Source organism: Centruroides sculpturatus, unplaced genomic scaffold, assembly GCF_000671375.1.
Source record: "Centruroides sculpturatus isolate CEXI.00-Female unplaced genomic scaffold, Cexi_2.0 scaffold268, whole genome shotgun sequence".
Lineage (NCBI taxonomy): Eukaryota > Metazoa > Arthropoda > Arachnida > Scorpiones > Buthidae > Centruroides > Centruroides sculpturatus.
This window is the reverse complement of record NW_019384499.1, coordinates 400,829-426,977: the sequence shown is the minus strand read 5'-3', so window position 1 is coordinate 426,977 and position 26,149 is coordinate 400,829. Positions and strand designations below refer to the sequence as shown.

The 26,149-nt window shown below is 28.7% G+C and overlaps 1 protein-coding gene and 1 pseudogene across 1 annotated transcript in view; one reads left to right on the top strand and one right to left on the bottom strand.

The window, feature by feature from the left end:
* Positions 1-21,771, bottom strand: part of LOC111622013 (pre-mRNA-splicing regulator WTAP-like) — a 115,581-nt gene extending 93,810 nt beyond the window's left edge. Inside the window, exons 1-3 of the mRNA XM_023364314.1 lie at positions 21,753-21,771; positions 21,120-21,271; positions 8,045-8,223 (exon numbers count right to left, since the gene is read on the bottom strand). Coding sequence (XP_023220082.1) covers positions 8,045-8,223; positions 21,120-21,271; positions 21,753-21,771 — 350 coding nt within the window. The remainder of the gene's footprint in view (positions 1-8,044; positions 8,224-21,119; positions 21,272-21,752) is intronic.
* Positions 21,772-22,817: 1,046 nt separating this feature from the next.
* On the top strand, positions 22,818-25,934 carry LOC111622012 (annotated as a pseudogene).
* The last annotated feature ends 215 nt before the right edge of the window (positions 25,935-26,149 follow it).

Here is a 26,149-nt window from a genome sequence, read left to right as displayed (position 1 = left end):
GAAATACAGTTGACCCCCCTATAACACTGTTGATAATTCCGTTTTATATGAATTCCATGTTGTACGAGTCACTTAGATTTTACAAATACGTGTGCTAGGCTGTGAACGGCTCATATATTTGTAAAATCTAAGTGACTCATACAACATGGAATTCATATAAAACGGAATTATCAACAGTGTTATGGGGGTTGACTGTTTGATACTTTTCAAAATATCTCATTCTATTTATTACAATTATTTATTAAAACATATATCCAGATTATAATAATCAATCTATTGATCAAGATTGTACATTGCTTATTGACAAATAGTTATCCACTTATCAGAAATCGATATTTAGTTCATAAAACATAAATTTTTTGGTAGAATTAGTATATATTAAAAGAATAAATGTAATGAACTAGTATATTTTCTTCACTTTAAAAACTATTATAATAATATAATAAAAATTAAAGATAAGTATCTCTACNAGTTATCCACTTATCAGAAATCGATATTTAGTTCATAAAACATAAATTTTTTGGTAGAATTAGTATATATTAAAAGAATAAATGTAATGAACTAGTATATTTTCTTCACTTTAAAAACTATTATAATAATATAATAAAAATTAAAGATAAGTATCTCTACCCAAATTATCTCAAATATATATTTTATAAATATGCAACATAAGGATAAATGTAAAGTAAATCCATATATCTATCTATTAATAATAATTCACTGATGAAATAATGAAAATATCAATATAGAAATTTTACTAAATAAGAAGTTATCTACCTTTCCAAAATCTCTCTAAATTGTTAAATTATAATTATAGCTTCTTAACTTTCTAGGTCATAACTTTGTATGACTTAATTAGATTATTATAGAAATGTGGAAATAGCTGCTAAATTATTATATGACAGAAGATATTCGTGTATGAAAAATTTATTATTAAAAAGAAAAAAGTTTTGCTATTCCATTAAATAATTATCATAATTAAAATAAAATAAATCTGTGTTATGATATTTCAGTTTTTAAATATTTGTTTTTTATGTTTTATATTAAAAGGAAATAAAAATATATATAGTATACCAGATTTCCACTTAAACATCTTTCTAGGGAAAAAAAAGATCTTTCCAGCAATGGTTAGATTAAGTTAGGTAGTGCAGACTACATAAGACACAAATACACAGGATATTTCATGCTATGACATTCACCAATTTCCTTCTCTCTGCAACCAGCACATGCAGATGTTGCACGGCGATTTGTGTGGTCCAACATGATGTTAAATTTACAACATGACAAAACACAAATTCTTCAGCATATTTTACGGACTGACAAGGCAATGCTTTTTTGGAATGGAGTGTATGTTCATCACAATATGCACCCCAAGGCAGTGTGTGCTCCACAATGCATGCAATTTATACAACACTAAATGCACTTTATCCTAAACTACTAGTGTGGAATTTGGAATGAGGAGCTTTTTGGTCCCTTATTCATGATGACACACTGAATAATGACTGATATCTAAACATTAAAAACACAATGGTAGACAAATGGCACAATTACAAGCAGGTTTGGTATAAGCACAATGGCACGCCACCACATTCCCAGAGACCATGTCAGAGGTGTGTTACCTCAATCCCAGAGACAGGGCTCAAAGAGTGCTTTGAAAATTGCTGGATAGAACAATATGGCTTTTTTCCATGGTCACCACATTTCCCAGACACGCCTCCTCCAGATGTTTCCTGTAGGGTCACTAAAAGCATCAGCATATCATGCATACCACTAAATGACGGAAAACAGGAGAGATGTATAAGACACCTTTCAAATGATTACATCAGGATTGCTACATGCTATCCATATTTGTCTACATCTTTGTATTGCCACTGAATAAGATCATTTTGAAAATGTTCTCTTAACAAAAAGATGTTCACTTTTTGTATTAATTTCTGCAATGTAGTCTTTATCCTTTACAGTCAAAGATTATTTGTATATTATGTTAAACTGTCTTAAACTGATTTCCTTTTAACAGCTGGAATAAGCATGAACCACAGGCATACACTTGTGCAGTGCTGAAAAGATTGCTTTTCTCTCCTTGGGTTATGTTTAAGAGACACTTTGTATACAGTCGACCCCCCTATAATTACGGTCCCTATAATTACGATTACTATAAAACTACGAAAAAATATACGTATTTTGGAAATGTTGAGTCGGATTAGTGTAGAATCGATTAATTTTATGGAAGAAAACCTTTCAATCAGTTGTAGTCCGTAAACTTGACACGTGTCGGGCTGTGATTGGAACGACTTGTAAGAAATCGGATTCCTAATAAATTGGAACGTATCTATATCTTATAGGGGGGTCGACTGTATAATACTTTCATGTATATTATAGAATGTAACAGAGGGAAAAGTACAGTAGAGCGTTGTTTATCCGAAAGCATTTCAGTTGGCAAATTTTAATTTTCGCTAGTGCTGTGACGCTGCAATCTTTTGCTATATCTAGGGCTACACCAATATTTTTTTTGTTGGTGTGTGTGTTTTAGCTAGCAGCACTAGCATTTTTGTGTGGTGTTTTTCTGAGGACTGTGTGTCCTGCTGAATCGAACGTTTTTGATACTAGATCAACTTCTAAAGTATATATTTTTTTGGTTTTTATATTTTTCAATATATTTATTTTGTTTGTAAAATATAAAGAAATAATTTTTAATGATACAATATCCACGCTTATTATTTTAAAAAGTAAATGTTAGGCTTAACATTGACGAAAATTCAATGCGAAGCGACACGCAACAGAGAAAAATTTCAACATGGAATAGGTTAATTAATATATTTTTTTGTACATAATCAATTATCTGAAAAATAAGTTATCCGAACAACCCCAGTCCCCAATTGATTCAGATAAATGACACTCTACTGTATGTTCACTGATCAAATTTTGTTTTTGTTCCCCTTGGCTTTTCATTTCTCAATGTTTTGACACACTGAGGACAAAAATGTAAATGTATGTTTATATAACATACTGTTTAAAAATACTTATATGATAAAGCACAAACATCTAATAATATAAGCCATTGATTGTGCCGTTTGTATACCTGTAATCTGTAACAAAATGCCTAGAAGAGTCACTAGGAGTGTCCCTAGCTATTATTTAAATTAACAATAAATTCAGTATATTATTATTCTTATTTGTAATAGGAATTTATTAGTAAACGAATATTATAACAAAAAACGAATATATATATATATATAATGAATAACCAAAAATGGGTAAGATTAAGAGAGTTTTAAATAAAAATAATAAGTTTTACATGGCCAACGATTATCTAATACTAATATAATAAATATAAGTACGACTTTTTTACAAAAAAATTTTTGTTTCAGTCATTTCTTTTGTTGTTTGCACCATCAGCAGTTCATAAAAAATCACAAATACTCACGGAGACGATCTTCCTTTTTAGGCTACTGCCTCCGTAGTTAAAATGCAAAAATGATAAAAGCGTCATCTGGTGTTCTTGCCACAATCACATAATACATTTTAAATAAAAATAATAAGTTTTACATGGCAACTTATATTTATTATATTAATATTAAGAGAGTTCTCAATAAACAAAACAAAAAACCACCAGCTGCCATGTTGCAAGTATCTATAGATATTTTTATTTGTAATAGGATTTTATTATTGATATGAATTTATTATTTATACCTTGGAATGACACCGATATGTATTACTAGTAGTCCGGAACACCCACTAGGGGGCATCCTGGGCTACTAGTAATACATATGTAATTATGAACTTGTATACATATGTCTGTATTATAATTTACTTAAAATTTAATAATTAGAGAATTTGACAAAATGGGAGATGTGCTCTGTATTAAATACAGCATTAAAGAGGAAGTTCATTGATCAATAGATCAAATTTAAACTTAAAAAAATACCTTGTTCTCTTTTTTAATTCAATTTTTACTTCAAAAAACAAAGTGAATTTAAAAATTCCTGATAATAATTACAAAAAAGATTTTTTTTTAATTCAGTAAAATTAAACTGTTTAGTTACTTTCAAATGATTTTGTTTCAAGTTAATTTTTGAAGCAGCTTTAATATCTTACAGATTTTGTATTTTATTCAATTTAATAATTAAAAAGTATTCAAATTAATTATTACAATACAAAATATTAAGCAATGTTAATAAATTAATAATCACACTAAGAAGCTATTATTAACAAGATAAAAATACAAGCTATAAATTTTAGAAACATTTAGAAATTTAGATATGAATTTGGTATATTTTTATAAATGATGCGCACAATTACAATTTGTATCATTACAATTGCTATCATTAGTACAAAACTATTTCTAGAGTTATTGCAGGTACAACAATTATTTTCTAAAAGTTAACATGTTACTAAACTAAAATTTACTAGGTAGTCAAAATATTCAGTGAAATGGTTTTATTACATATGATATCACTTTAGAAAAATGATAAATTTTCTATTTAATTTTGTTCATTTTTATTTAGTTACATTTTATATTAGAATTAAAATATAAGTAAAGATATGAGTAAATTTAATTATTAATGATACAAAAAAAATGTCACAATCACTAAAAAATTTATATTTTTTTGATAAAGATGACTTTTCTATCAATGTTAAAAATTTTTAGTAAGTAAATTAGTAAATGTTTTTGTAACTCAAACTTCCTTAGATTTTGGATGAATACAATAAAATTAGAATATGGGAAAGTAAATAGTTAAAATTTAAAATAGGGATTTTAATAGTTTCTTCTATTTATTGTTCATTTAAAAATTTTTTATAAAAACTTTTCTCATCTATAGAAGTACAGGTATACCTCGACTTATGTCGTTTCGAGTTACGTCACTCCCAATTATACGTTGTTTGTCAAAAAAGTATGTGAAAAAATAAAAATCAAGTTCAAGTCATTTTATTCAAAATAGACTCAATCTATTTGAAACATCAGCTGATAGAAAAGTTTTTTGGCTGGTATTGTTTTACAAATTCCCCTTGTAACTTGAGGGGTCCAGATACATGGAAAGAAAAACTTTTCAAGCTTAGAATTAAATAAAAATTGTAGTTTTAAATTTCTCAGACTATTTCTTCTTTTTCCAGTCAGTATTAAATTATTTAACCATTAAACCCTACCTTCACTAACAAAATTCTTCAAATCACTAACAAATTTAATAGTCTATTTCTAAATTTATTAAGTAACATCAATGTTTTAATAAAAACTTGTTTATTTCTGTAATAATATACCATTTCTTTTTCAGATAATAAAATATATTTTGAAATATATTTGTTAATAAATAATATTTATATTATCTGAATATTTTTTAACACTGATTTTGTAAATTTTGCCCAAAGTTGTTATAGTATAGTATATTATTATTATTATTATTTACTACTGGTAATAGTAGTTTTTGTAACAATTTAGTATTAGTAACTATAAAAATATGTATTCAAAAATGATATTCAACAAATATAGTTATTAATGTTAGAATTATAAATAACTGAAATGCTATCAATTCAAATAAATAAAAAGTTTGATAATGTGAGACAGAAAAATAATCAACTCTCGTTACTATTTGTTAATATCCTGAATATGCACATGCTTTATATATCACAAAATATGAAATTACTAAAATGTCAAATCCAAATGGATGCAATTTTAAACAATTCAAATCATTTTACATCATTCTTTTATAGCACAATATTTCTGTTTGTTATATGATGTTAAATATAAGTGATACCTAAAAAATTCAGATCTGATATTTGAAAGATTATCTGGAAATGTATTTCTTTAAAAAACAACAATAAATTCTGAAATGTTTTGTTAACAGATAAAATTTATCAACTATTTGAGAGCATTATTAACAGTTCACCTAAAGCATAATAATATGACATAAACAAAACGAATAACATTTTTGATTGAGTATTTAAATTATATTTGTACAACAACAAAAATATAACATTCAAAACAAAATTGAGAGATTTAGAACTGAAAAAGTTAAAAAGCTACCTTTTCCAAATTAATTTTACAGATATTTACACTTATTTATAAACCAACCATTGTATACATATGTAGTATGTGTTCTATAATAACACTAAAATGATAACATTTTCTCAGATCAGTCATATATAAGTTAAAAACAAAAGGTATGACATCATTTCAATATCTAAAACAAATAATTAAATAGTATATTTGATTATTATTATTATTATTATTGAAATTTTCTAAACTAAAACCTTCATTAAAACAAGAGACAAGTAATGGGAAAGAGGGGAAAGAGAATGAGAACATCAAGATAAAGGTGAACAGAAGTAATTGCACAAAATTTACACAAAAGTAGCAAGGAAAAAAAGAAGACGATGGTAATCAGTGTTTCTACCTAGCATTACATTCAAGCCTCAGAATAAAAAGAAAGAAGGTAATTTAAAAAATAAATAAGACTAATGTGAAAAGCAACTTCTAAAAATTCTTACGTTGAATTCAACTATTTAAAATACTTTCAAAACAATTCATAAAAGTTTAAAATTGGTTCAACAATATAAATACTGCAATATTCTAAACTAAATAAGATTGAATAAATAATACCCTAATCATTCAAACTGTTAAAAAAAGTAATAATTATCTATTATATTAATTTTTAAAATTAAGCTACACAGTAATTTTAATTTAATATCAAAGCATTGTGTTATCAGCAGTACCAATACTTAATCTCTTAAATAAACAATGTAAATATTGTACAATTGACTATAATAAATGAATTATATTTTAAAATGATCTTTCAAAAATTCTATAAATTTTATTAATTTTAGAACGTTATAAATGAAACTAAAGATCATGATAAAATGACTTAAGTAGCAAAGTTTTTTTTTAAAACTATTTTTAAAAATTTTAAGAGCCAAACATTTTATATAGTAATCAATAATAAACAATCAGGTAGGTTTTTAATAAAATATTTGAACTTATTTTGTAGCTATCAATTTCTTAGTTCAAGAAATTAACAGCTTTCATATTTGATAAAATACTCAAATAGACACAACAAATTAAAGTATGATATTAATAATGGAAATAATCATATATAAGCATATTAGTATTTAAAAAAAGTTAAATATATTGCATATGATATTTAAAATTCCTAAATTAATTAAGAAGTTGAGATTATATTAAGCAAATTAGATCATTAATTATTTAACTGCTGAAATATATAAAAAAAAACAATTTAGATAATTGGAAAATTTGAATGTATTTATTATATAGAAAGGAATATGCAATGTCGCTGTTATGCAATGCTGTAAGTAAACGTTATTAAATATAGTGTATTTTTCTTTAAATCATTATTATTATATTAACTAATGTAAAGACTGAGTTTATATCAATAAATACTTGGCTCTTGCTTGGAATATAAAAATAATGCTTTGGCAAATTTTGAATAAATCTGATAAAAAGTTTATTTCTACTAAAAAAATAATAATCACAAACTAAAATATTCTCATACCAAGAATTTACCCCACTTTTGAAATTACAGACAACTGTCCCTTTTTACAAAATTTCCTATATTCTGTCCTTCTGTAAACTCCTGTATTAAACAGGATTTATTTATACTCAGTCTTTCATATTTGCTTTGAATCGAGTAGCTTGTTTAGCAATTCTTGCAAACAGTTTTTAGATAACCCTCATCTTGTAGGGAAAAAAAGCCTAGGGTTGGAGAATAAACTTTCAGTCATTTGTCCTCTGAGGACACAGTCAATATAGTTCCTTACTGCATGAACAGCAATCACACATCTGAGGAACTGGGGCTCTCAGTCATGTGACAACCCCTCCAACCTGAGCTTCTCAATGCTGATGCTAATTCCATTGACATGTTAAGGGTGGACTGTAGTGGCTCCAGGAGCAGAGAAAGAACCACAAGAAAGAGTCTGATAAGTTCTATTTGAGTCATGATAAGTTCTATTTTGAGTCATGATAAGTTCTATCATGAGGTAAATAAAGTTTGGTAGTGGTAGCAGTAGCTGCCTGAAGAGGTTGCTGACACCACACCTGTCAGGGGTGAATTTCCATGCGCTCAGTTCATTCTGAGTTTCCTCCAGCTGTGCTTTCACGCCATCCAATTCCTTACGCATTTTCTCAAACATAAGATTCACTGCTGGGTCCAGAAGTGCCGATCGGAGTTGGGCTACACTGGATATCTGTCCCTGTTTTAATTCTTGTATTTGATTCTGAAAAAAATTCAATAAAAATTAATTTTATAATATGTGTGTTTTGATAACAATTAAATTATTTAACTCAATGTAGCATAGTGCATTCCAATTGATGAAACCTATGAAACAAAATAACATTTTAATTTATTATAGACTTAGAAATATTATATTTGAATAGATCAATAGTTAAATAAAATTTGTATTGAAAAAACTAATTTAAACACACACACACACACACACACAGTTGAACTGTAATAAGTCAATATTTCAAGGGCTATAAAAACTGTCCACTTATCCAGTGTGTATAAAGTAAACCAAAGTGATAAGGAAATAACAATAATTTATTCAGATTAGAATGATGTAATATTAGTTCTCAAATATAAAAATAGATCATAATGCAATATTAAAATTAAAATATGAGTTTTATTATTATTATTATGCTGGTGTCTGAATAATACAATAAATGATTTGTGTTTGAATTACTAAAAATTACTGGCACGGTTTCAAAAATACCATATTATTCATTATGCATTATTATGCATTATTCAATGGACTCCCATGATTAATGAATGGATCAACTAATGGAAAAGCCAACTATTGGAATAGCTATAGACCTTAACATATTTGATTAACATAAAAATCCCTGTCAACCAAATTTCTAACAAAAAATAAATGTGCATTTTTCAGTGTTTACAATTTGATAAAATTAATTTTAATTATACTTTTTGCATGCACAGTACTTCAAGCCAATCAGAACCATGCAACAAAATTCCTTTTATATTTTTTTGCTTTTAGGAAGAAAATTTATTTTTAACATAAATTAAGAACAAACATCAAATAAATTACTTCTGTAATTATCTTCCATAGTGAGGAATTTGTCCTCACCATGGAAGATAAAATTTTACAATTATACAGTCCTACTGACAATTTTTCAATTATGTTCACAGTGGCAGATTTCTGCACAGGCGCATGAGGCATGGGCCTGGGGCCTCATAAATCAAGGGGCCTCAAAATTCAGCTCTCAAAATAAAAAAAAATTATTTTATTTAATTATTATTTTTTTCATAATAAAAATAATTAATAATTTAGCAATACTCTGTAAATTAAATTGACAAATGAATAATGCCAGCTGACATATTTTGTGGATGGTAATCAGTACCAATGTTCCATCTAATTTTTTTTGTCAATGAGCGGAACACATACTTTTCTGAGCAAAAAAATTTTTTGCTGAGCAGATTCTAAGCAAAAAGGTTTTCTGATCATATATTATATATAAAATCTTATTTTTTTTCTATAAAAGTTAAAATAATTAATTATAAAGTAGAGATTAAAATTCATTTTAAAACATACTTTTATACAAAATATTATCTCTTGTCAATGATTTAATGTATTTAATTGAAATATACGTAGCAATAATCATGTTGCAGAAAGAGTGAGAAATAAGTATACAACAATTCAAATCGGTGTGCCTGCGCGGCACATAAATTCTCGTGCGCGGCCACGCAGCTCAGAGGGAACATTGATCAGTACTAAATTTTAAAATAAATTATTTTTTATATCCATGGATTACTAGATTTTTTTTGTTTTTAACACTTTTACCTATTGAAACTTAATAATTCTTGTACCAATAAGTTTCAATTTTCATAATACAATCTGAACATCAGTAACCTCTTAAATACAACCAAGCAGTTGTAATTTTAAATTGGTTAATTTTCAATGTTATTTTCCTATGTCTCACTTTTTTTTAAATCCCCAGTATAGTGCCTACCAGAGTAAGAAACGTGCACATAGAATGCACACTGTAGGATGTAGGGGTATTGAAAATATTTAGAGAGAGGCCTCAAGATTGAATTGCACCTGGGCATCTCAAGTGCTAAATTGGCCACTGCATGTTCAATAAATAAATAATATTTAAAGTTTGTAGGACTAACTTTGTTATGTACAACAGCCATTATACACTTTGGCATTGATTACATTAAAGTTTGGCAATAACCTTTTATCAATTTCTTGCCAACTCACAGTAATTACTGTACTCAATTCCTCTTTATTCTTTGGTGTCTTTGAAGTAACAAGTTTTCTTAACTTCTACCAACAGTTCTCAATAGATTTTATATTTGGACTGTTGGCAGGCCACTTTTAAACTCCTGCTTTGCTTTTCCTACAGCAAATCATTTACTACTCTTGCTCAATGACAACTAATATTGTCATCTTGAAACCACCAATTATTAGAATCATCAAAGTGATTATCAACTTATGGTATGAGAAAGTGCTCAATGATTTCCATATAAATCCCAGAATTAACTCTGGCTTTTTGTTATACACAGCTTATCAGTACCTTTCCAGTATATGCAATTCCAAACCATGAAACTTGCAGGAAATTTATCAGACTTCAGTAGACAATAGTCATTAAATTTTTCTGATGTACATCTTCAAACAAATTAGCCTCCATGGTCACCAGTTCCTATACAAATTCTTGATTAGTCACTAAATTCTACCTTTTGCACTCCTCATCATCCAGTTTTCATGTTCTTTAGCACACACACAACAGTTTCTCTGTTGTACAGCCATTAGCCAGTGACTTAGGATTTTTGTTTCGCAAAACTTAAATTTCATTTCTCAAAAGTTGATGCTGCACTGTTCCACCAGAAATTTGAACATTTGTCTTCTATTCATTATTAATTTGTTTTGCAGTATTTTTACAATTCCCTAAGCAAATATTTGGCAGATTTTTATCATCTTTCTTAATTTTTTTTTTATGAAAACTATGATTTCTACTTTCTACAATTGTTCTTCAGACAATAAAATATCAAAAATGTTTGTTCACAAAGATATGTGAATCAAAATGAACTAGATATTTCAAAGCTTTTTCATCTAGTTTCTTATAATCTGAAAATACCTTCACCAAGAACTGATCAAGTATACATTCTTTAAAAAAAATTTTCAACAAGTCATTGCAAGTCATGTCAACAAGCTATTGAAAAAATGAGTGCATTTTAAAAAGTTGGAGTTTTTATGCAAGTAATGCCATAGACCAGTGATTCCCAATCCAGAGTACGCAACAGGTTGTTTAGGGGTACAGAAAAAAGTTACTTATTATGGCAGAAAAAAATAATATATTTATGTATCACAAATTAATAGTATTAAAAAATTATTAAGTAAAAAATGTTCCTTGCAACAATCACAAACTTTATTATACATTTTAAAATGCAAAAATAGAAATAAAAACTTATGCTGCCAATTGTACAATGCAACAGATCAATAAATGTTGCGCAGTCGGTCAATGGTAGTGGGGTTACCATTATGTGTGATTAGTGATTATGCTACAGACTTTTGATGGTGGGGTGTGTTACTGTTATTATTATTATCTCTCAACAATATCCCCACATGTTGTTTGAAAAAAGTATTCTTTTGTTTATAAAAAGTATTTTTTATTGTTAGCAAGGAAAAGGATATAGCTAGTTTCTTCAGATTTTCTCTACAAGCGCTAATTTTTTTCATTATTTATTCAGTATTTTTATTAATTTTTTATTGACAAGACTGTCTTGTTTATAAAACGTACTGCCTGCTGTGTTACCAGCTTAGAGGTATGAAGGAGTACATGCCAAAAGTTAAAATTTGGCACAAAGTATTAGGTGCCCAAATCATGCGCGCATAAAAAAACCAGACTTTTAGGTACTCAAGGGACCGAGAACTAAGTCAAAATAAAATTCAAAATGGTGGCACTCTCTACAAACAGGCAGTGCAAGATTTGTGCATGCATTGCTCGTTGGGAAGTTGGAAATGCCACGGGGGTATGCTAACGAAAAAAAGTTGGAAACCGCTGCCATAGACCATTACATTGGTTTCTTGGACTCCTAGGGATCTGTGGACCACCAAATGGTTTAGATAACAAGAGGAAATTATGTTTTTTTAGAAGAGGAAAGTAACAAGAGGAAAGTATGTTTTTTTTAGAAAAATAGAGTAAAACTTGCAAGAAAGAGAAATTTGTGAAAACCAGAAAATTAAGAATTATTTTGATATTACCATCAAATTTTTTCTCAAGGTTCCACCATCATGCTTCAGGAAAAATCTATAAGATGAGAATTGAAAGCTATAATGTTATATATTTCAATTATTAATTTTTATTACTTAGAATCTGTCCAAGACAAACTTAAATAACTTACCGAATTAAAAGTCTGATACAAAATCATTAGGAATGAAATTAATATTTATTTTTACTTATATGATAAGTAAGCATGTCTTTAGGATTTAAGCCTAAAGACATGCCAATACACAAACTGCAGTTAATATGACCCACAAGAACTAACATCAAACAACTAAATGAAATATGCAAGAACTCGTAAATGTTAAATAATCTTAAAAAATCTTACAATAAATTAATATCTCAATATCTTTCATTTCCTTCAAGTGCCACTAAAAATATCTGCCATTTTTCAAGCCAAGATAGGACCTCTGACTAGACCTCTGTCATTGAGACAAACACTCAAACATTATAGTAGCAACCTACTATATGTTAAATTGGCTGAAGTCAGAACAAAAACAGTTCTAAAAACTATTTTCTGAGTTAAAAGTTGTTCCTGAACCTTTAAATTTGTGTTACAAGCCAATAATGTTACTGTTGACATTCTTTCATTTCACAAACTCAAAACTAATGCAAAAGCAACAGCTGTTTCAAAAGACTAAATTAATTTAAAATGTATGAGTTTTGATTTAGAATTATTAATATTCTTTTAATTTTAAAGTTTAAATGAAATTTGGAAAAATAAATATGATTAACCCATCTATCTTATTTTTTCAAATTGTTTATGACATTCAAAAATCAAAATTGGAAAGAATTAATTATGTAAATTTCCTTGCTAACTTTATCCAAAAATAAAATTAAAACATTTCTGAAAACTAAATTCAAATAACTGAATTTATGATAACTGTTCATATAAATATTATAAAAAAACTGTTTCATGTACTATGACTGACTAACTATAAAAATACAGCATGTTCTCTCAAAAATACCCAATTTTAATTTTCCATAAAAAGAATGAATTGTTTAAGATATATAAAAGCAGCAAATGGCATCTAGTGGAAAAATTCATCAAATTTTATAGAGATTTTTTTTATATTTCAAGTTGGGCAAAAGTCAAATCATGAGCATTATTGTCTAGTCACAGTTTTGCCACAGGAGAAAATGCAGGTTGTGGTCTAGTATGCCTGATAACATGAATGCCAAGATTTCCTGATTTGGATCTTTTTCTGTATGGTTGCATGAAAGATAGAGTTTATGCAACTTTGTCAGAAACCTTTACAATCTTCAAGAGTGCATCATTGCAGTCATTGCCATTGTGAGACAGAGCATACTGCAGCATACATAGTAAGAAATTGCATACTGCCTTAATGTTGTCACTGTGATTGTTGAGCACACAAAGATGTGAATTTTTCCAATGAAATTTGGTGAGTTTTCTATCTCAATATCTTTGGTGAAGTTATATCTTTAACAGCTAATTTTTTTAATAGCCAAATCAAATTGGATACTTTTGAGCAGAACATCCTGTATAGTGCCTAGTAAAGCAGGTTCAGCCATTTTGGCTAAGACATGGTTACCAAACTGGCATTGATTTCACACACTATATAAGCTCCCTATCTTTAGTCTAAATTATTTTATTATGGTGATTAATATCTAGCCAAAAAATAACCAAAAGAAATCCAGATTTTAGATATTTGGTTACATTAATTTAATTAACAAAATAAACCAAGATAATTTGCTATAATCTCTTTAGCTAATATGGTACAATTTAGATTAATTTAAGTTAAATCAATTGTTGTGATTTTATTTTCAATTAAACCAAATTCAAATGAAAAAACAATGATACTGATACAACTATCTTATTTGCTGATTGACTATGATGTGCCATTTGCGTATCCAGATAAGTCAATCCAATCAGCTGTCAGTAACAACTTATCCTTCTAGGTTTATTCTGTAGTGTTAGAAGTTATATAGTAGGATTAACTAGAATCCTATCAGAGATGATAACTGAAATTACAAGTAGTTAAGAAATTTTTTATTTACATTTATGTATAGAAGTTAAACTTGACATCTAAATAAAGTATAAATAGCAAAGCTGGATAGAGCTGGAGAAATGGCAATAATTCAGTGAATGCATGGAAATAGGAATTTAATGATAGTCTCTCTGAAGATAAACTATCATTAAAATTATGAACTTAGAAAAGACTTGCTTTCAAAGCAATATGTGATTGGTTGAGAATCAATACATTAATGGTCTTATTCACCACCCGAGCAGTTCTGTTCCCTGAACACTGGAAGTTATCGTGGGTTCATGTCTCGCAAGGACAGACTGGCCATGTGTTTTCCAGATTTTCTCCATGTCTGTAATGACTGAATAAGGGCCAGTTACCCTTAAAAAGACCTCCCAGAAGGCATCCCCAAATGTTGCATTGCTGTAACTTAATTAAACATATTGTAGCTCAAGGTCACTTTGTACTCACCATGACATAATTCCAGACCCAAGTCACTGAAAGTAAGCCAGGGTTTAAGTTGTTGATAATAGTAACTTAAATCTCAGCTTGTCACTTAACACATGTAGATAAAATCTAATGAAGTAAACAAGGTGGAGAACGTGGATTTTTGAGACAATTTTTTAATATTACATGAATTAACTAATAATGATAATTTGTATATGTGATGATGATGACAATGACAACCTTAAAATATACATTTCATTTGGAATCAATAAAATTTAGATGATGATGAAATCTGAATAAAGTACTGATTAAACCAGGGATCTCCAAAACTTTTTGATTATCGACACCTTCAAGGATCCTTGTCCTTTCATCAATCCTCTCTACTGTTTTTGCTGTACAGTCAATAATAATAATAACAAAATAAATAAATCTGGTGAGCCAGTCTTAATCTACACATGATTTTCATGAAATAGATCTTACAATGTGCAAATTTACAACATCCTGAACTGTCATATGCATAACCCATTACACTAATAATTTTTAATAAACTGTTTTCATCTTGCCCCAAAAATGTGTTACTGAGCCCTAGGGGTTAATATCAACCACTTTGAAGAGCTCGTGGATTAAGCAGATTTGGTTCATTGTTTGGTTCACTTTCCTCTGAAAGTAACAAAAATAATTTTCTTTATGACTAGAGGAACAATTATTAATTACTCCTATTATTAGTTGTGGAATTCATTGTTTTTTATTATCTATGATGCTCTTTTACTTTTCAATCAGTTCTGATATTAATTCTTTATAATTAGTAGTAATTTTTGTTTTTATTCTCCATAATAAACTTTCTAAAATCATCATTCTAGAATAGTTATGATTACTAAACAAAACAGGTTTATTTCTTTGTGCATTACAAATACATGGCGATCTGACCTGACCAATCAATCAATCAATCATGTTGATCCTAACAAAATTATTTAACATTTAAGACATGAATCAGTTAAGCTTGCATCAAATAAATGTAACAAACAAAAGCATGAGACATGGTTGTGAATTAACCTTGGATCCCTCTCATCCTCTAAAATATTCCAATCATCTCTCAAACCACATCCGCTGGCTAACAGTGTTTCCCATTGTCTTGTAAATTAGGCTTTTGATATCCTCCAAAAGTTTACATTTGACACCTTGTACTTAATCAGGATTACATCAGCAAACAGGTTTCTATACAAAAGTTGCTCTATTTCAACCCCTTTACAGTTCTGAAGTTTGAGACCAACCTTTTTGAATCATCATGTATGTTTAATGTTTAAGTGATATTTTAGATAATTTTTAAAATATAGCTTAAATTTGATATTTATTTTAATTTATTAATAAATGTATCTGAATGAATCTTTTATTCAAGCTATTTTAATATTGAAGCATTATGAAACAAAAATCCAATTTTTCAAAGAATCAAGAATTTTCAGTTAAGTTCGTAACAGTATCAATTCGTTTAAAACATTCATGAACAGAATATAAGACAAAGAAATATGTTTTTGTCCTTTTCACACCATAGAAATAACAAAGTCATAAGGCAGAGTTTATAACTAATATTTATATGTTAAGATTTCCTTCCCTTGATATGTAAAATTGTTTAAAATGTATTTATGGCAACAGTCATTTAATCAGTGGTGTGCAAACTAGGGGTCGCCAAAAGTTTTTTGGGGTCGTCAAATTTTTATGAAATGCATTATGCCTGCATGCTGCATACCATACAGTGTACATATAAAAAGTGAAGCGCCGTCACTCACTGTTTAATTGCAATTTCATGATGTCCGCTCTTTCTTTGACCGTAATGCGTAATGTATGTAAAGTGTGAAGACGCAAGTTTTTCACTCCAGTAGATGGCACCCTCTTCGCGGTAATTCTCCAGTTTTACTAAAAAGCGCCTATTTGTCCGACGTATTGATGTTATACGTACTGTGTCAAAAACGGTGCGCACTGAGCATGCGCGCCATACGAGATGGAGTGGTAATCAAGGGCTGTGGTAGTCATCTTGTAGACATGCGTACCAAGCCAAGGCCAACCAAGCCATAAAAGAAGAGATAAGATAAGTGAAGCATTAAGACAGGTTTCTACACCTGGTTGTGGAGGGCAAAGGTCAAAAATTAAAAAAAATTTTTTTGAATTATTATTACTCGTTTGTTTTTCGATATAAGATTTTGTACTATTTCATGTCTGGTAGAGTAAAGTGTTTTCTAAATGCTACAGTAATTATTTTTTACCTAATTTATTTTCTGTTTTAGCTTTAGGCTACTTTCTGGCGATCGACCTCATTGACCTTGGACGACTATTGTCGTCTTTCACAATAGCCACACGACCCTGTTGGATGACTATAGTCTTCACTCACTGCTGACCGGTTAAGCATACCAAGCCAAACAAAGGAACAAAGCCACAATCCTCAAAGGCCAACCAAACGACCAAAAATTATCGCTGAATGTTTTACTGCGCTTTTCCATGTAAAGTTGTAGCATGTAGCAGTTGGCCTGCAATTGTTTTAGTTTCTCCTCAAGTTTTTTCATGTGACGTTGTGTAATTATGATTTTGTATATTTTTATCGGGCTTTACTACTCTTTGTTATCAGGTATGTACTATCATTAGAGAAAGATCTCTGTTAATTTTATTGAATTTCTCGAAAAAAAAATGAAAAAAGAAAATATATTATTTGTTTTAGTTAAAAAAATTTAACCCCTATCTTCATAATGGATAAATGGGTAATACATACACCAGGTACATCTTCTGCTAACAAACGAACAAATACTGATGAGGAGTCGCAAAATACTGAACTAAATGCCCTATCTAAAAAAATAAGAAAATACAATGAGGAATTTATTAAGTATGGTTTTACATTTTGTATGCCCGATATGTTTCATTTGCAACGAAAAATTAGCAAATGAGAGCATGAAACCAGCTAAATTAAAAAGGCACCTGGAAACTAAACATAAAGAACTTCAAAATAAACATGCCGATTTTTTTCAAAGATGAGCTGAAAATCTGAAAATTCAAAGTGCACATTTAAAGAAATTTACAACAATACCTCAGAAAGCATTACGAGCTTCTTTAGAAGTTTCTTATCTAATAGGAAAAACAATGAAACCCCATACAACTGGAGAATCCCTTATCCTTCTTGCAGCAACCAAGATGACATCAATTATGCATGGCAATAAATATGGAAATGAACTAAAAACAATACCATTATCAAGAGATACAGTGTCTCGGCGGATTTCTGAAATGTCACAAAATATCAAGTCAGAAGTCATAAAACGCATACAAAATTCATCTGTATTTGCTTTACAACTGGACGAGACTACCGATATTACTAAAATGTCACAACTAATTATTTACGTTAGGTTTATTTTTAATGAGAATATAACAGAAACGTTTTTATGTTGCAAAAGTTTGGAAGGAAAAACAACTGGAGAAAAAATATTCGAAGTAATAAATGAATATTTTGAAGCAAAGTTCCTTACCTGGGCAAACTGTGTTGCGGTTTGTACTGATGGTGCTGCAGCATTAACAGGTTCAAATAAAAGGGCTCAGAGGCTTAATTCAGAAAGTGACGCCTCATATGGTATTTAATCACTGTATGATTCATCGGCAAGCTCTTGTTGCAAAAGATATGGATGAAGAGTTGCACAACATATTACAAGACGCTGTTCGTTCAATTAACTACATTAAATGCAACAGTCTCAACAGCTGTCTCTTTTCAATACTTTGCAATGAGATGGGCTCAACGTATGAGAGATTACTGTTACACACCGAAGTCAGATGGCTTTCACGTGGGAAAATACTATGACGGATATTTGATTTGAGAAATGAAGTGTACATGTTTTTAATCGAAAAGAAACATAGATTGGCAAGTTATTATATCAATGAAGTTTGGCTAGGGAAGCTGAGTTATTTAGTTGATATTTTCGAAAAACTTAACGACTTAAATTTGAGCTTGCAAGGTGAGAATTCAACTATTATAACTTCAGCCAGTAAAATTCAAGCTTTTAAGAATAAGCTTAGTCTCTGGCAAACTGAACTGAATAAAAACAACACAGACATGTTCCCTTGCTTTAACGATTTTATCAAGGTAAATAATATAGATATATTTACATTTAAAAACATCATTTCCAATCACATTGAAAAGTTAAAGAAAAATTTTTCGAGAAGATTCAAGGATTTTCCTGAAAACGATCTTGGTTGGATTCGTGATCCATTTTCCTACGACATATGCAGTTCAACTCTTCAAATTAGTGAGAAAGAGCAATTGATAGATTTAATTAGTGATTATACTCTTTGAAATCAATTTAAGACTCAGCCTTGCCAAAAATTTTGGCTATCCGTGGAAAAGCAATATCCCGTTTTATGCAAGAATGCCATCAGGGTTTTAATACAATTTGCATCAACGTATTTATGTGAAACTGGATTTAGCAAACTAGTTTCAATAAAAACTAAATACCGCTCGCGTTTAAACCTTGAAGATGATATGCGAATTGCAATTAGCAACATACATCCAAACATCGATGAGATAATTAGAAACTTGCAGCCACATACATCTCATTAAAAGGCAATTTACTGATTTTTATGTTATACAAAAAGTATTTTCTTAAAATTATAAATAAAATTAATATGAATCAGATATGATGATGTTTTTATTCGATGAAACGAAAGAAATGCGCGAAATATACATTGTATTTGTGAACATTTATCTCTAGGGGTCGCCAAAAATTCTCTCTCTACAAAAGGGGTCGCAGTCGAAAAAAGTTTGCGCACCATGGATTTAATCGTGTGTGTTAATTTTTTCTATAAATTTGTGTTTAATTTTTTTAATCTATATAAAAATTCTCAAGTTAAATTTGCATATATTGAAAAATATATATATATTTTGACTTCTTTGACATCTTAGAGAAATAAATTTGCTTCTACTAATTATTCCCATTTTTCATCCTACATGACAACTGAATTAAATTTGTAAAAAATTATAATAAGATTTTGCTAAATTTCAGTGCTTAATAGCTCCAATTTGAAAATCCCTAGCTAAAGTTAATCATAATTGCTTTAATCAAAACAATTTTAAAAATTAATCATAAAAGTTTCCATAATTTCTAGTTATCTACTTATATCTTTGAAAATAAATATTCTTTATTTAAAAATATCTTTGATTCTTTTGAAAATCAAAGTTTAGCCAAATTTATTACAACAGATATCAAAATACAGAAACTCACCCCTATTTATGAACTTTCAGACTTAAAAACAATTTGACAGTATGTCTAAAATTTAAATTTCATGCAAATTCTGAAGTTTGCTTGCTGGTTGCAGGGTGGTATTGAAGTCAGTCTTTAGCCAGTAATAAATAATAAATTTTTCATAAATAATTAATGAGAATTTGTTTCTATTATGTATCATCATTTTTCATTATTGCACAAATTCTGATGTGCCATTGCTGCTCGTGAGATGGCACTGAAGTTGGCAATATTGAAGTAATGGCATTTTTTGCTACTGTTTGAATTTTTTTTAAACTTTTATGATTATTGCTTCAAAAATGCATCCAAAACATAATAATAAATCAAGCAGTGAAGATAAATGAAAGAAAGCTCTGTTACTGTAGTAACTAAAGTTGATATTATTAAACTAAGTGCGTTAGGTGAAAAAAACTGTTTGAAACACCCACTACCAAACAGTAGTGTATTCTATTAGGCACATTGAAGAATCAAATACTAACAATACATGGTTTTCCTATGTATAGATGTACTTTCTAGATTTGTTTTTGACTTATGATAAAACCCTGAGAACCTAACCTGTTCATAAGCAGGGAAATGCCTGTTGTCTGTAATTCAAATTATAGATATTTTTCTCAATGCAAAAACTAAAAATCATCAATTATTTCAAGTATTTGTATTGCACACCTCCTCTATCAACAGCATCATAAACAGTAACAAAAGCATAAATTTAAACAAATGCACAACAAAAAGTAAACTGTCAAATTGTTAATAGATCTGATAATTAACTAACAAGATTATACTCAATAAACACTGCTAAACTTACACATTCACAGAACACTGGGATGAAATCAACACATACCTGAACCAGTTACCAGTGTTAGAGAAAGACAAATAAATATCAAACATTTACGATATTTGTTCATCTTTCTCTAACACCAGTAACTGGTTCAGGTATGTGTTAAAAACTGTTATTGAATTAAGGTAAGAAAATGTTTCATTATAACCTGTATTTTTACTGATTTTAGTNTGTCAATGTCCTTAAGGAGTTAATTCCTATAACATTGTAATTATTATAACAACTATAGTCCATATTTTCACCATACAATAAATATACATTTGAAGATATTTTTATTTTATAAATATTTCATGATGATTTAAAATGCACCATTTATAATTAACAATAAACAAATTACTTACAGCGTAATCCTGCATTTCTTGTTCTTTTGTAGTAAGACGCATGACCAAAATATTTTCACGTCTGGTGGCTTCTAACTGTTGTTGTTTAAGTTTCTCTTCTGATTCTCTTAAACTAACAAGTTCCACTGAAGAACAAAACAAAATTGTAAATGCTTACTTAATACAAGAAAACATTTATGTAATATTAAAATCATAGTCAAAAGTATAAACAAAACATTTATAGGAAAACTAATACAGACAAAATAAAATACTATATTTTCCTTGATTTTAAAACACTTATGTACACAACACAAGCAAATTAAATAATGTTAGGAACTAATAATAAATGCTTTTGGCTATACTCCTGAATAGTAAAATCACTTCAAATGAGCTTTGTCAGTAGCAAGTATTTAAACTTTTTTAATGTTCAAAATGGCATAATAATGCAGCATTAAAATGATAATTGTATATGCAAAAGAGCATGAAAACAGAACTGTTAAAAATTACCTGTTTCTTCATGGCATATGTATTGTTTTTCTAACTTAATATTATTTATGTGTTATAATTATTATACATTAATAATTATAACATGTAAATATAATTAAGCACAATAAAATTAATTATTTTAAAATTTTCCTCAAAGAAAAATCTTACAGTTTGATTCCAAATTCATGTTGTGTCTTAAAATCAAGTAAATAAATATAAACATATAAGCATATTTTTCACCAAAAAATTAAAATTAGAAGACATGCAGTTTCATCAGCAATACAGAAAAAACTAAAAAACTTTTTATCTTTTCTTGTATCACCAATAAAAACGTGTATCTCCTAATTTGAAATAAAGGAAATATTGTATTTAAAAACTACATAAAAAAGTACTTATTTTGCCTGTGCGTAACCATGATGTATTTATTTCATTTTCAACAACCAGAAAAATACAAGAAAATCATTAATGTGATATTACTGTAATTAGTGACACACAAATTTTATATATTTGTACAATACATTTATCATTCTGTAAAAAGTAACTTCTACAATATTTAGAATTATTATTGGTTTCAATAAATACTGCTCATAATGTTTTAAGTATACTTAGTGCTACTATATTGTTCCATCTGTATCTTTTATATTTGAAGTAATGAAGACTGATGAAGGCCTTTGAATAAGGTCAATTAGTTATTAAAGAATGTGTGCTAGAATTTATGGTTGTTTATGTTTTATATTCAAGCATTCTGTATTGTATTATTATTATTTATAACTTATTTCCATAATTATATTATATTAATGTTACTTATAAACTGATATTTGCAGAACACAAACTTAATGGAATATCTTTTGCTTATAATTTTGTTATTTCTGGTAATACATTAATAATTATTTGGTAAGTACAAACGAATGTATAAGTTTGCAATAAGCTGCAAGACAGTTAAGTCTATTTCTCATTGGCATAAAAAGCAGCTGTAAATGCATTACACTTCATACAGTTGACATACTGTTGTTCAATACAAAGATAAAAGGTGCATGTAAAAACAAAACTCTGCTTGATTGGCTGATAATCTGATCAAATCTTAGATCTACTCTAATATTAAAGTTTATTATATTGAGTTGTATCAATTGATGTATCTGACTTATTAAACAACAGTTGCAATTTCAAACTTCAATACAAAATAAATTTGTAGGAAAAAAGTAAATGCAAAACATATATCAATGTCATGATCAAATGGGTTTTAATATGATGTTGATTCCACATACTTCAATGAATGATGTTAAGCATTGTAAACAGTAAGAAAGTATATATATATACTTTTCTTACTGTTACAAAAGTATATATATATATATTCTTACTATAAATAATAAGTATATATATATATATATTATTTACTTATATATATAATAATATAAATAATAAGTGTATATACATATACTTATTATTTATGTAAGTATTACTTCATTCTTGGTCTTTAAAACTTATCAAAAACTATTCCACCTTACTTAACAATATTATTAGAAACACAAGCATAATGAATAAATGTTGAAACTTTGTAAAACATTTTTAATTGAAGTAAAGAATGAATATAAACAAGTTAATAAACAAGCCAATCTTATTCTTCAATATAATATCTTTATATTCTAAGCATTCTATACCCAGAAGAAAGCAATACTTTATCTTTTCCAAAAATAGTTCATTACTGTAAGCAATTATAGTTTCTGCATTCTCCTTCCGAACACAAAACATATTTATATATTCAGCAGCCACCTTGTCAAATAATGATCTTTATCCGTTGTGATTGGCTGCCTTATTAGCATATGTATTGGCATAAAATTGTAGAACATTTGTAAACGTCAAAATCATATAATGAATGTAACTTCTATGCCAGGGATGACATAATTCTCATAATTACACCAGTGTATTGACAAGATATATCACATTTTATGACAGAAAGAACCAGCTTTTACAATATTTTCTTTGAACATCAAAACAGATAAGATTTTTTGCAACAACAAATTAAATTATTCATATTTTAAAAAACTGAAATATAAAAATTAAAGCTGAAAATTTTAACTTAGACCTAGATACTTTATAAGTACTTAAGAAAACACAGTACTAAGTTAATTTTGATATTTACATAATAGCTCATTCTTCAGCTTACACAGTATAAAACAAAAATATCATTTCACTATTAAATTATCATACAAAATGATGCAAAACAATCAGATAATTAGTAATGTGGAAAATGAACACTTTAATTGCAAATATTAACTAGCAAAATAAAAGAAATTACATACAAAAGTATTATGTCACAAAGTCACTTTGAGTATAATATCACTCAGATGAGCTCTACCAGCTGTCTAGCAAACCTCAGTATGTTGTCTCACATTGTCTGCCTATAACTTTCTTCATTATATTCTCTGCAATTCATTGAATCCCAGTTCATATCATTCAGGACAACCAGGCAGCTTTTTTCAGCAGCAAATAGAATAGTCCTAAACTGTTTAAACCAGTGGTNACTTTTGTGGCAAAGTCATAAATAAAAAATTGAAAAAACCTACAATCAGTTTCTACTATCTAAAGTTAAATAAGTATAATTCTATTATTATATGACAATATAAAATGCGCACAAACTTATGGACTGACCTGATAGTTTCAATAAAAACTAAATGCCGCTCACGTTTAAACCCTGAAGATGATATGCGAATTGCAATTAGCAACATACATCCAAACATCGATGAGATAATTAAAATAAACATGCCAATTTTTTTCAAAGATGAGCTGAAAATCTGAAAATTCAAAGTGCACATTTAAAGAAATTTACAACAATACCTCAGAAAGCATTACGAGCTTCTTTAGAAGTTTCTTATCTAATAGGAAAAACAATGAAACCCCATACAACTGGAGAATCCCTTATCCTTCTTGCAGCAACCAAGATGACATCAATTATGCATGGCAATAAATATGGAAATGAACTAAAAACAATACCATTATCAAGAGATACAGTGTCTCGGCGGATTTCTGAAATGTCACAAAATATCAAGTCAGAAGTCATAAAACGCATACAAAATTCATCTGTATTTGCTTTACAACTGGACGAGACTACCGATATTACTAAAATGTCACAACTAATTATTTACGTTAGGTTTATTTTTAATGAGAATATAACAGAAACGTTTTTATGTTGCAAAAGTTTGGAAGGAAAAACAACTGGAGAAAAAATATTCGAAGTAATAAATGAATATTTTGAAGCAAAGTTCCTTACCTGGGCAAACTGTGTTGCGGTTTGTACTGATGGTGCTGCAGCATTAACAGGTTCAAATAAAAGGGCTCAGAGGCTTAATTCAGAAAGTGACGCCTCATATGGTATTTAATCACTGTATGATTCATCGGCAAGCTCTTGTTGCAAAAGATATGGATGAAGAGTTGCACAACATATTACAAGACGCTGTTCGTTCAATTAACTACATTAAATGCAACAGTCTCAACAGCTGTCTCTTTTCAATACTTTGCAATGAGATGGGCTCAACGTATGAGAGATTACTGTTACACACCGAAGTCAGATGGCTTTCACGTGGGAAAATACTATGACGGATATTTGATTTGAGAAATGAAGTGTACATGTTTTTAATCGAAAAGAAACATAGATTGGCAAGTTATTATATCAATGAAGTTTGGCTAGGGAAGCTGAGTTATTTAGTTGATATTTTCGAAAAACTTAACGACTTAAATTTGAGCTTGCAGGGTGAGAATTCAACTATTATAACTTCAGCCAGTAAAATTCAAGCTTTTAAGAATAAGCTTAGTCTCTGGCAAACTGAACTGAATAAAAACAACACAGACATGTTCCCTTGCTTTAACGATTTTATCAAGGTAAATAATATAGATATATTTACATTTAAAAACATCATTTCCAATCACATTGAAAAGTTAAAGAAAAATTTTTCGAGAAGATTCAAGGATTTTCCTGAAAACGATCTTGGTTGGATTCGTGATCCATTTTCCTACGACATATGCAGTTCAACTCTTCAAATTAGTGAGAAAGAGCAATTGATAGATTTAATTAGTGATTATACTCTTCGAAATCAATTTAAGACTCAGCCTTGCCAAAAATTTTGGCTATCCGTGGAAAAGCAATATCCCGTTTTATGCAAGAATGCCATCAGGGTTTTAATACAATTTGCATCAACGTATTTATGTGAAACTGGATTTAGCAAACTAGTTTCAATAAAAACTAAATACCGCTCGCGTTTAAACCTTGAAGATGATATGCGAATTGCAATTAGCAACATACATCCAAACATCGATGAGATAATTAGAAACTTGCAGCCACATACATCTCATTAAAGGGAAATTTACTGATTTTTATGTTATACAAAAAGTATTTTCTTAAAATTATAAATAAAATTAATATGAGTCAGATATGATGATGTTTTTATTCGATGAAACGAAAGAAATGCGCGAAATATACATCGTATTTGTGAACATTTATCTCTAGGGGTCGCCAAAAATTTTCTCTCTACAAAAGGGGTCGCAGTCGAAAAAAGTTTGCGCACCATGGG